This window comes from Ammospiza caudacuta, chromosome 5, assembly GCF_027887145.1.
Source record: "Ammospiza caudacuta isolate bAmmCau1 chromosome 5, bAmmCau1.pri, whole genome shotgun sequence".
In the NCBI taxonomy this organism is placed as follows: Eukaryota; Metazoa; Chordata; class Aves; order Passeriformes; family Passerellidae; genus Ammospiza; species Ammospiza caudacuta.
Genome location: NC_080597.1, coordinates 58,250,261 through 58,263,408, shown reverse-complemented (window position 1 = coordinate 58,263,408; position 13,148 = coordinate 58,250,261). Strand labels below are relative to the sequence as shown.

The window sequence follows — 13,148 nt, the reverse complement described above, 5'->3', positions numbered from 1 at the left end:
TAAACAACATGAAAAATGCATGGAGTAGAATGTCAACAGTCACAGAAAATGCTATTAACTTCTTCTGCAGTGTTTTAAACACTCTCACAAATTGTTGTAGAACACACCTGCTAGAGACAAAAACCACTCATGGTGCCTGGAGTAGCTTCCAATTTAATACACAGAGCCTACAGTCAGCTGCAAATAGGTGGACTCTGACACATATTTGGTGCTATGCTAAAGTCACAAAGAGCCAAGTGAAGAGCAAAACCTCTATCTGCAGGATAAGCTGATGGTGCTAATCAGAAGAAACAAGGGATACAATTCAACATGCAGGAAGAACAGTGGCATCCAAAAGGTGATTGTCCTAGAAATAACCCAACCTCCACGAGGCCAAGCCAGAATTTCATAAAGACAGAATAGAAGCAAGTAGATCTAATTAACAAGTTTCCTGTAGGCTCTGTGGAAGGAGGGTGTCACTCATGAGATAAATGACATAGATAAGCAGATTACTTAGCTAGTTCTTTGCAAGCATCACAGAAGCTGATCTTCTGCCAAGTTTTAAAGGTGCAGAGTGCTGTGGTTTTGCTGAGCACCTCAGAAAGGGCATTTCCCGAGCAGAAGCAAGAATGCATAGGAACGAGGAGAAGACTGGAATCACTCTGATGAGTGGATGGAAGGGATACAACAGAGAAACTCATTCCAACAATGGGGCAGGGACTGAGTTATTCAGGATATGTGGCTTAATTACATGGAGCAGCTTAAGGAACAAACAGTGTGAAAAGAACTGACAAACAGAAATATTTTAAATTCCACTTGACCAGCCACAAGGAAAGCATGAAGGTTGCAAAAATAAATCTAAAGAAATAAAAAGGAAGCCAACGCTTAGCTTCTAATATAACAAAGATTAGATGTAATTGCCCTGTGTTTAGCCATGGGCAACAAAGCGACTGGAGAACACTGCCAAGTCTCACAAATGCACACTGACTACAGTCTTTCCAGTTTTGAGGGAAAGGAAATGTTTATCCAGGTAAATAAATAACATTGCTCAAAAAACCAGTTTGCTTAACATCTCAGCTTTTCTGGTAATTCACAAGCCTTCCCACTCATGCTTGCACCAGTCTGTGAAATACTGTACACATTACACAAGAAGGCTAAGAAGAATTAGATTTTAAGCCCGTTATCATGATAAACATCACTCTCTTCCCAATTCTAAGTTCAAATGTGAGTTTCAGTGGTTTCAAAACCACTGATCTTTAAGATGAATTGCTTTTTATCTTCTATATGACTCAAGGCTGCAAAGCTTTCAGATGATACAAAGCACAATCTTTTTAGCTTCAGTAATTCTTATGACAGCAGCTTTTTAGACCAAAGATGGAATCACATAAGGATAGAGGAGGAAAAGGGAAAAGTGAAAAGGGAAAGGAAAGTTGAATTCTGAGACCTCCAACAGGAAATCATGAATCGAAGCTGCACAGGCCAGGGACTGACTTGGTTTAAATGAGTGCTTCCACACTCAACTAACCAAAGTTATAATCAGAGCTAATGCCTTCAGACTCCTTCCTTGCCTGGTTTACCATCATCATAATTCAAGTTATTAACAGTAAAGCATTCAAAAATATGTTTCATGTTGTTTGAACTGTCTTGGTTGTCAGATTCAAGGAGAACTTGTATATGTGATCTCTGCTACTGCCTCTGTGATCACATTTTTAGACTAGATCTCTGTCTTGCTATTATATCATCATAGCTACAATCTGGTTTGTCCCCTGAATCCCTCATCAGCCACTGGGTAAACTATTAGGTGATAGAAGGAAGGAGGAGTTGCTTCCCTTTCTTTGTGATTTCCCCACGAATGCTCAGCTTTCAGAGTAGAGTTTCAGATGTCTCTGGAGAGGACATCTCTGGTTCCAGCCAAAGCAAAAATACAGGCACACCTGTGCTTGGCACCTGTAAATCCCTCCTTGGGGGCCTGTAACCAGCATGGTTAAAATGACTGAAAATTGCTTTTTAAAAACCCCCCAAACCCATGCTGATAACTATTTTGATTTAACAGGAAGAAAAGGGTTAGAGGCCTATTCCATGGTTTAACCACAGCTGGCAAAGTGCCACACTGCTGCCTGCTCACTCCTGTCCACTCCACCTCAGAAAAAAAAATTAAACTTAATGTGTTGACATAAGAACAATTTAACAATTGGAACAAAATATAATAAAATGTAATCATGATGCCAAATAACTGCTTTAGACAGGCTTTCTATCATAATTTAGAAGGAAATAGAATTACACTATCTTTTTAGTTAACAAGAAACAACTTTGTAACAATCATACCAATATCTTTTTCAGATATGATTGCTCTTGACCCAGAACCCATCAGAGTTAAGACACATTTTTTGCTGTCTCTCCTTTTCAAGATCAAGGATAAAAAGCCATTACTCTGCTGGGATGGCATAATTTTCACACAGATTAGAGACTTTGGTTTAGTGTGATATTCAATCATTGCTTAAATTAGACTCACCTTTTTAGTGTTGTCAACTCCTATATTTAATAATTCTATTGAAGTTCCTCTAGATGAAATATCAATTTTTAGTTCTGTGCACATTTTCCCAGTTCTTAAGATTTCAGAGAAAAGTTTGAAGACAGGGAGCTACTGCAGTTCAAAAACTTGAGAGGCAGAAAGCATGGGATTTTAACCTCAAGATAACCTTCAAGCCTCAAGATAACATTATAACTTTTGATGAGATATGGATTTTGGTAGCTGTTTATAACTATGGCTGTACATACAGTAATTTCCCTAGTACCCACAGAGTTTATCCTCTGTGGTTGCAGAGCAGTAAAACTGGACAGACAGGCCATTCATGTGTGCAGCCTGCTCAGACCCCTCGGGGATTTTGGGGCTAGAAGCACACCATTCACCTGTGGCTGCTTAGTCTTTGGGATCAGATTTGCCTCAGCAGCTGGAGGGCTGTTTGTAGGAGCCTGATCTTAAAAACCCCACATGGAGCCAACTTGGATCCGATTTAGTAAACTCCAGGATTGAATGCAGGAAGAATCCTTCCTGGGATCAGCTGGTCACCTTGAACTATAGCTAGTCCCTGAAATTCCTAATGCTTTGGGCTCAGAGAACATTACTAGCTGGTCACTGCCCTACCCACAGTGCCTGGAAAAAGTTAATCTTGAATGCAGCATTCAGTCTACAGGTTCTCTTCATTCCTGGAGCCAGCTCAGATGTAGCTGATGCGGAATGAAGGTGTGACCCAAAGCTGGCTGTCCATGGTGCCAGTGTGGTGTCTCCAGAATCATTCCTGTTTGCTGTAGGTTACTTGTGTCAGACAATATTCCATCCCTTCAATGTTCCATCCCTTCACTCTGGATAACCACAAGATTTTGATTGTCTACAAAGTCTTTTGGCATTATAGCTGTAAAAATTATTTAGGTCTATGCAATCTAAGCAACTGATTTGGGGTTAGGTGGAAAAACCACAAGACTAACTTCTCAGATTTTTTAAAATATAATTCAGTATCTCAGCTTGCAAGGCTGTTACCTTTATATCATCAGAAGTTTGACTACTGGCTGGACACTATACCAAAACTTGGAGAGAATGCTGGACACAGCACATGTGACAGTGACACCGGGTATTTCCCATATTGTTCCAGGTATCTACTTTTGTTTCTTTCACTGCAGCATGAGTTTATTTCCTTCATTGGGTCACATTCCTCCAAAACATGCAAAAATTCCCCATTACATGTAACTGTTAAGAGAAAGACAACAAAAAAGAAAGAAAAACCCCAAAAAGGCAATTCATGCTCAAAATACAGGTTCACAATTTTGAATTCTTATCTGCAGATCTCAGCACCCTTTCAAGTACCCAATGACTCCTTCCACTGAAGGTGACATGAACTTCCTTGTGGACAGATGTACTCTTAATTTGGAAGATGCTAAGTTATTGAGAAAAACAAATAGCAGCAGAAGGGTCTGTGTGAGCAGGTATTGAAGGGGAAAGAACTGAAGAAGGGTCAACACTCAGAGAATCTCTTCACTGATGGAGGCAGCTCTTATGGCACCATGCACTGGCAAGTAAGATACAAAAGAGGGACCACAGGAACCCTGCCCTGGGACACCTTCTAGCAATTTCTTGCAGTTTGGGTTCCTAGAACTACAGTGAATAACAACACTTTTTTACACTTCTCATAAATGTCACGTAAGTGAAAAGTAATCACACGAACAACATGTGATTTTATTTTTTATTTGCAAGGTTTTGTTTGTGAGCTTCGTCTTCTGGGATTTACCTATCTTGTTCTTCTTCTTTAAAACATACATTTCTATTTATTTTTAATTTAAATAAAAATCTACTTTTTATTGAGACGTGAAGGAGCCATGAAAAAAACCCCACACAGCATCCATCCAATACTGGCAAAGGATCATATCAGCTATTGGCAGTGAAGGAAGAGAACAGAAAACAGCTACCCAAAGCCATTTTGAGTTGGGCAGTAAAGTAAACCCAGGAAATGGTTAATTTGTTTCTTCTTTATAAATGTTTTGTTACTGTTTTGCAAGTTCATGTTGGTGATTTTTACTCCCCGAGAGCTAGCTGTAAGGTTTGTTTGCTAAACCATACAAATCACAACATATATGTGCATCAAAAGGAAACCATAAAGAAAAATTAGATGGTGGCAAGAAAAAACAGAATGAGGATGTAATGGGAAGCTCTGAAACTACATGTTAATCTTCTAATTAGACAAAAAAACCCACTTGTTTGATGATGACAGGTGATTGTACTGTAAAAATTACATCCCCTCACTTGGATATGTTTCCAACACACCATGCTGATCAGTAGCATCAATGGTTTTGGTTTTAGTACAATGACTGTTAATTATCTCAGATTAATTTACCCCTAAATCTAAACATAACCCCACAAATATCTTTTACCTATGCAACATAATTGTTCTATAACCAACATAAAAGTATGTTACTGTTTTTATTGTTTTAAGCAGACATTTTCAGTGAAAAATAATCACTCTCCACATGTTTATGTGAATACATCACCAGTTTTCATTCAATGGAACATGATCATAAAAGTGCTATATCAGCCTCTGAATCCACAAGCCATATTTTATTTTTTGATCTGTCTCCTGTGCCTCCACAGTGACTTAAACATTTAAATAACTTTACTGAGGAGCAGTCACACTTTTTTAGGTGAAGGTACAGAGAGCACAGCTTATATCAGTGGGACTGATGTATTTAAAATCATGTTTGTGAAAAAAACATACAGAAGGTTGGGGTCATAAGCTGTTAGTTTCCTCAGCATGTGCAACCAGCTCATGGATACTAAAATAATCAGGCATTGTACATAGCCTGAGCCCAATGTCAGTAAGTAAACAAGAATATCAGTCAGCTGCCACTAAACCAGTACATTGCTAGTGACAAATATGTTCCATTCAGTATTTAAAAAAAAAAAAAAAAAGACTAACAGGTAGTTATATATTGTGGGCCTTGAAGCTTCAGCTGGAAATGCTCGCAGTTAATGTAGATATAAAGTTTAACATGAAAGATATCAGTGCTTTCAAAAACATTAAACAAATCCATACAGACAAAAATCTCACTTATATTTTGTCCTTCTTTTTCCTATTCCTCCCCCCATTTCTCCTTCACATTTCCTGTTTCCTCTCTCCACAACAGCAAAATATGAAATGGTAGCAATTTATTCCCAGGGTTCAGGGGTTTGAAATGTCCTCTCCCTTCCCGGCTGTATGGCCAGAATTGAGATATTGTATTTTTGGTATGAAACAACTAATAGGTTCTGGAATTCAAACACTCCTTGTGAAGCAAGCAACCAGGCCCTAAGACTTTCAGGTCTTTGGGACAGGGACTGTGTTCCCAGATGTAATCATGGCTGACAGCAGGACAGGAAAGGAGGCAGCTATGCCACTGCTGCCTCATGTAGTCAGCAAGGTAAGTATCATAAAAAATATATTGAAGTAAGGATGGAGAAGCCCTGCAGAGAATACTCTCTGTTAATGTATTCTTACAGCCACACAGAAGGCCATTCCATGACCCCTGTTGCCTTTCTGCCACAACTGGTTCACCTCATGCCTCTCATCTCTCTACCATCCCAAGCCTTCCCTTTCTCTAAGAGATCTCATTAATTCCCTGTGAAAGAAAACCTGCACAATACAAAGTCCCCACTTCTTAACCTTGTCTTTTCTTCACCTTTCTTCACAAAGACCTCTATCACCCTTCACATGCCCACTTGTGTCAGGTGCTCCCAAGATACTCCACAAGCTTAGTGACAGCACCCTACATAGAAATCTCTATCACAGCAATTCTCAGCCTTTCTCATCCTTCTCCACAAACACCTCCTTCATTAAATCTTATTAGACATTCTCATTTAAAATAGGGACCTTGACACCACTAATTACCATCCTGCTTCCCTTTCCTTTCCCAAGTCAGTTAACTACACTGTTCCAACAGCTGGAAAATACTCAGGATGAAACCAGAAAAAGGAAGGACAAGCAATCTGCATTCCACCCTAGTTTTCCACAAAACCACTCTCAACACATTCCCTATTTGATGTCTTCCCAGCCAGTGCTCAGAAACACCCTCCCGTCTTCCTTCATGTACCTTTCACAAAAATTCCTAAATTCTTGACCTTCTTTGGCTTTGTAGCTGCAAATCCCACTGTGCTTTTACTTCTAATGGCTATTTCTTTATGTTCCTTTTAAAATCTTTTTCAATCTGCAACATTTTTTTGTTGCTTCCCTTATTTTGATCCACTCACTCCAGCAATACTGCTGCAAAGATCCTCCTTCTAATTGGTAACACTGACCATGCAACCCCTTTTATTTAGTTCTCCTCTCCATTGCAACCTCACCTTCAAGGCCTTGTTTCTAAGTATTTTTGTTACATATACTGACTTTTAAGAGCTGTCCTACCTCTAACTGGGGTCTCATATCAGCCTGCATGTCAATTTTCAAGCAAGTGTTTGACTATGCTTAGAGGGCTCTATTGTAAATATTTACACCACTAAAGAAAGGTGTCAATGCTTTCCTTCTGAATGCTGCATACCAAAAATAGACAACTCCTATCGGGTCTTTGACAGCAGGATTTTAACAATGTTGTGGAAAAAGCTTCCAATAATTATAACCATTTGTAAGATGAAGTTCAGCCCCTGCATTTATATTGAAAACAAAAGACTTAATCAGAAAGCAGTCCAAAGGGAGTCTACAAAAAATCCATGTGTGTCTGGGATTGTGCATTTAGCCTGTAAAAATCTATACCATCTTCAGTTTCCAGCTGTATTTACATACAGCAGTTGTGTGTTACTACTACTCTAAAAGTTTATCTCAGCATTTACTATTTAAAGTAGCATGTAGCTCTACAGTGATACACACCACAACTCCAGTAACCTGATCTCACAGTTGAAATCATACACTTAGTATCAAACAGCTAACTAAACAGATATTAAAAAAAAAACCCAACAGAACCCAACCTGAAATCATCGAGTACAATCTGGGATGAAGGAATTTTTCTTTTTGTCTGCTAGATTCAATTTACAGCAGCTTTTAAAACCTTTACATGATACTGAGTTGTCTTAGCATCTTCTTAGAGTTCCTCAACGTGAAAAGGATGGTATCAGCAGTGTTATGTTCCAGTATTGCAAGCTAATGCCCTCAAAACATCTGCGAGTACCAGAGGCACAGAATGGGGTGAATGGCAGGAAAGAAGGGGTTAAACTTCAAGATCACAATGTTCTGCTTCTATTTTTCCACTTGTACTTCCTCAAAGCAAAACTGTAGCTTAAACACCTTCTCCCATTCTTACCCAAAATTAGCCAGGACATAAACTTAATGAATCTTAAGCATGTGCTTAAAGGGAACAGGATAGAGGGATGCTGGAAGTGTTGTAAACAACTTTGCTTTCCTGCTTTTTTTGAACTGAGGCCTGTGCCACTACACTTTGACTTAGCAGACCTCAACTTAAACATCTGTTAGGTCACCTGAGATGGTGCTAGGCATTGCATAGTCTCAAAATCAAAAGAGACTGAATGTAAGTACTACTGATGGCAACAGACTCTGAGAAAACAGTGCAGGAGTCTATGGTTGTGAAGAAACTCTGGACTGAGTTTGGTTCATCTTGCAAGGTCTGTTCTTTCCAAAGGAGGCAGAACACAGAGCCTGCAATATGCTAATGGCAAACAACCTGTTGGAGAGATCAGAGAGCATCCTGCAGAATGCTGTCAATCCCTCCCAGGCAAAAATAGGACTAAATAGGTTAGAAGGCAGTTTACAAAAGCTGGTATAAAAAAGAGGCATACAGGCTTAAAAAAGATCCAAAGAACAGGAAACCCAAAATCTATACATGTTTCATAATTTGTGGTATAATAACAAGAAGTCTTTTAAAAAGATGAAGCTCTTTCTCAAGCACGCAGCAATGCCACCTCCCAGAGGAAAAGGTGGCCAGGCATCAAACCACAGTGGAACCACCAGGGCAACACAGCTGGAAAGCACAGATGCTCCAGGCTAAAGGTCCCATTTATAAGCAACAGCACTGGGACAGTTGGAAGACTCAAACAGAACCAGAATTCTTATTTTAAAAAGCAGAACCATAAGGAACAAGAATTTAAAACTCAATTTGACCTGAGACATAGTCACTTTTCTCTAGAACTGAAAAGAAAGGATTGTAGATTAAGACTACCTTGTCAAAGTAAGGTATCTTGCTTCCTATCTAAATGGCTTAATATAACTTAAAGGCTGCAAAACTCTCAATTAGCAGGTCTGGTGCCGGTCCCTTAAGAGTGAACCAGCTCTTTGACTTCTGTGAGAGGCAATCCAACTATAAAGGTTGGGCACCAAAAATGCATTTTTTGAAGAAAACTTTAAATTTAACCAAATTTTAGCTTGAGAAAGAGTTAAAATAATAGTCTAATAATAAAAAACCCTCGCCTTGATAAGCAAAGCTATAGCAAAAAAGAAAACAATCCCAAACCACACCAGTTGTGCATGTAAATTTGATACTTGCCAATAAAACCCAACCCCTAGAAAAAAAAGGAATTAAGCAAAACATACTGTTGAAAATGTCAATGATAACTTTACTTGTAATTAAACTATACACTCCCATCCCTCACCCCCTGGCTTTAAACTTTTTTTCCTAAACTTAAAAAATCAGATCTGACAGCAGCAAATGACAGAACACACAGGAGCTTGAATGGCCACAGGAAAAAGTACAGGCAAAAGAAAGCCTTGCACAAAGCTAAGGTACAAGAGTAACATAAAAAGTACTTCAAGGATTAACTACTTGAGAGAAAGACCTCACAGCTCTCTCTGTAATTCACATAGATGCTAAGGTGCAACTCTGCTTTGCAGTGCAGCTGAGTTTGGAAGATTTCCAAAACCAAATGTTCTTTGTGATATGTCATTAAAAAAGTGACAAAAGCACTAGAGCTTTTTATACAAGGGAAGATTTGGGGTTTCTACCTATTCCACATCTAAATAAAAACAAAAAAAAAAACCCAAATGGGAAAGCAATGTGCTTGGTACAGCTATACCTCTAAAAGTGAATCTGTTTTAAACCCACTAGTATCTATCTCCATAGCATATTTGATGCATCTGCAGCAAACTCAAACACAAATTCTACTGGACACCTGAAATGTCAATAAATTGGGCCAAAACACAGCCTCCTGACACAAACTGCTCTATTGGTTTTGAGCTGCCAGCAAAAGATGCTTAAATGCAAGCATTATGTCAAAAATAAGAGACAATATGTCTCTTATTATCAGTTATCAATTCAGTTACCCAAGTCTGTGGGCTATGACAAATAATTTACTGTTAAAAAAGAAAAGGGTAGGCCTAGAGAAGAGTTTCACTGAGGTAGAAAAAATTTGTTACAACAACTCTCTTCTCATTTCAAAGCCAGCATTTGGAGTTCAGGACCTTGGCTGCTATTCATCAAAGCACTTAAGAATTTGTTTAATTCTAGTAGTTTCTGTAAGACTTGAATATGTTTTTAGGTATTTTACTGAATAGGAGTACAACTATTCACAGAAGCAATATAGCATATTACTCAAGGGAATGGTTGCATCTTGTAGGTCTCCTGGGTAAAGCACATGCACACAGAAAAAAAAATCAATTTCAATAGACTCTAAAAATAGAAGGCTTTTCTCAAAGAGATGCATACCTCTTCCTCACATGCAAGCTTCTATTTGGGTTTATACTTCATTGATGTTAACAAGGCTATTAATATAGAGCAAAGTTTTATTGCTATATTCTATTTTTAAATGTCTATTTTAGAGTAAATCTTTCTCATAGCATGTTCCAGTTTCCATTTTACATCTTCATTTCCTAGGCTTTGCAATTGATAAAAATTACTAGGATTTCCTTGGCTGTGCAGTTTCAAAAACCAAAGCACCAGCTGTGCTGCAAGTGAACCACGACATGTTTTCACTTCCTTTTCAATTGCTCAAAACTCTTGACATCTCATTATAAAATTCAGTAAAGTAGGTCTTTCCCTCAAAACTATGTCAGCATAAATAGGGAAAGTAACCAGAAATGCAGTTTCAATTGGAACACAAAAGTAGTTACTCTGCTACTGCATATCCATCCAGCTCTTAGTTTACTTTCTCCTCTTTCCTATCACAAACTAAAAATTTTATTGTGTAAATAAATTAAGTCGTTGTGGAACTATTCCCAGCATCTGCTTGGAGCAGTTAGCACATGCTAACTACAATGACACTCACATGGTATTGGCCTAGACCTCCCTGCTGCAAGCATAAATTAGAAATAATAAAAAAAGAGAAGAATTCAAAGACACTTCACACCAGTTCTGAGTGTTTCTGCTGATAGTTGGAGGTTTTTTGAAAATGCATACTCTGAGTTTATGTGCAAACTTGGACATTTCACAGAGCTAGAGAATGAACTAATACAAAACTGTTCTCTGGTATCTGAGAAAAAGTGAGAACTACTGCATGAGTTTAGAGCACAGCAAAAAACCAAAGTTCTAAAGAAAATTAAAAAAAAAAACTTTTATTTAAAGTAGCACTTGCATGTAAAGGGCCATGGATTATTTATTATTGTTTTACATATTTCCACTCACCCAGCTTACAAAAGAAACACGATTCTTTCTCAAAAACCCTTTAATCGCCATTATTATTTCCATAAATTGATTCAAAGCTTTTATAAGCGTAGTAAAATGTGCATCAAATACTAAAGTAAAGTCCAGCCTGCACTGGGAGTTCCCGGGAGTGCAAGCCTGACGTAGGAGTTACCAAAGAAAGAGAAACGTTTTATGACAACATGTGGCAAACCCTTCCAATTCCTTAAGACGCCGCAGCCCTTGGGCAGCAATCTGTCCTAATTTAGGATCCCCGGAAAGCCCGGGGTGAGCATCCCGTGCTCTCCCTCAGCCTGCCCGGCTCCGGGGGCAGCTCCCATTGTCTCGGCGGACAGAGCGCTGCGCCCGCCGCGGCTGCCCCGGCCTTGCGTGTGTCCCGGTACAGCCCCGGCGGGAAGGGCCGCGCCGCCGGGAGCCGTGCCGGCCGGGGCGGACCCCGCTCGGGGACCCCTTGCCCAGCCCCGCCGCCTGCCCGTCCTCCCGCTCGGAACCGCCATGACTGTGCAGGATTCCGGGCTTCGGGGCAATTCTCCCTCCGGAGGCGGGAGCAGCACCGGCCGCAGCGGCCCCGCGGCGGGCGGTCACTCGGTGCTGCCGGACCGGGGGCAGCCCAGGGGCAGCCCGGAGCCCGGGGGGCGGCCCCGGGGCAGCGGCGGGAGGGCGGGCAGGGCTGCCCCGCGTTAGCGGCGGCGGGAGGGCGGGCAGGGCTGCCCCGGGGAGCGGCGGGCGCGGTTGCCCGGGTGACGGCGCGGCTTGCCCGGCCCCGCGGGGCCGCCGGCCGGGGCAGCGGGGCGGGAGCTCCCCTCACCCCGGTGCCTGGCGGACACGCCCCCGCCCCGCCGCCGCCGCCGGCCCCTCCGCTCCCGCACACGACCCCCGGCGCGGCGGCTCCCGCCTGCCCCGCATTGTCCGTCCCCGCCGCCCGCCGGCTGCACCTGCCGGCTCCCGGCCCCTCTGCCGCCGCGCCGCACCTACCAGACGGAACCGTAGGCGCCGGAGCCGACGGGGGTGAGGTTCTGGTAGCGCTGGGGCACCTCCCACACCGTCTTGTTCAGCTCCTGCCGGTAGAAGCCGCCGCGCTCGGACATTTTCCCGGAGCCGCCGGCAGCAGCGGCAGCAGCAGCGGCAGCCGCCCCTCAGTCGAGGCTTTACGGTCGGCGCCGGCGGGGAGGAGGGACCGGGAGGGGAAGGGGAGGGGAAGGCGGAGGCCGAAGGGGTGGGGGCAGCGGCCGGGGCCGGGGGAGCCCGGGTGGGGACGAGGGGAGTCTTGACGAAGGAGCCCAGGATCCCCGGGGCGGCACCCGGTGTCTTTCCGCGGGGCCACCCGGGGGCTTGCGGGGAGTGGCGAAGCGCCGATCCCGCCCCGGAGCATCGCAGCCGGGGCGGTGACGGACCGGAGCGGGGCCTCGCCGCATCGGCCGCCCCTGCCCGAATGTGCGGGAAGGGCCCGCGCCGTCGCTCTGCTCCCCGCGGGGACGGTGGGGACGGCAGACCCGGTTATCCCGCCCTTCGCCTGGTGTCTCTCAGGCTTTCTGAAGCCTTGCTGACACCTTTCTTACTTTGCCACGGCCACCTGAAGTTCCCTCTGGGCCCGCCAGGCTCTCCCCTTCCCCAGCTCGAGCTGCAGCCACTGCGGCGCTGACCCTGCGCCGGGGGATCCTCTGCGGGGCCAGTGCGGGCCCCGCTCACTGATGGAGCCCCGAGCAGGTCGGGGGTTTTCTCGGAGTCCTCTGGTGCCTAAAATTTCCCCTTACCGCATTGATTCCCGCATGCAATCATCTGAGTCCTCTTCCTTTTCATCAATGAAGACTTGAGCCCTCAAGACAATAGATAATCTTGAAAACTTTAAAAGTCCAAAATTCATGCAGCAGTTAAAGGTTCTCTGACTTTACTGCACGTTTTCTTTTCTCCAAAATGTACCTTATACGATATCTCAATGACGTCTGAAATCATGACAGCACTACTGCAATGTTACCAGTATATTTCTTTATGTATTGTTTCCTTCCATGGCTTCTTACACTTCTTTGAGCACCTGTAAGTAACTTGTACATAGCCTGTTTGCATAGATT

The 13,148-nt window shown here is 42.8% G+C and overlaps 1 protein-coding gene across 1 annotated transcript in view; it reads right to left on the bottom strand.

The window, feature by feature from the left end:
• The window catches only part of MAPK11 (mitogen-activated protein kinase 11), a 31,578-nt gene extending 19,342 nt beyond the window's left edge, over nt 1–12,236 (bottom strand). Inside the window, exon 1 of the mRNA XM_058805710.1 lies at nt 12,055–12,236. Within this exon, the coding sequence (XP_058661693.1) occupies nt 12,055–12,167 (113 nt within the window). The 5' untranslated portion in view covers nt 12,168–12,236. The remainder of the gene's footprint in view (nt 1–12,054) is intronic.
• Between the last annotated feature and the right edge of the window lie 912 nt (nt 12,237–13,148).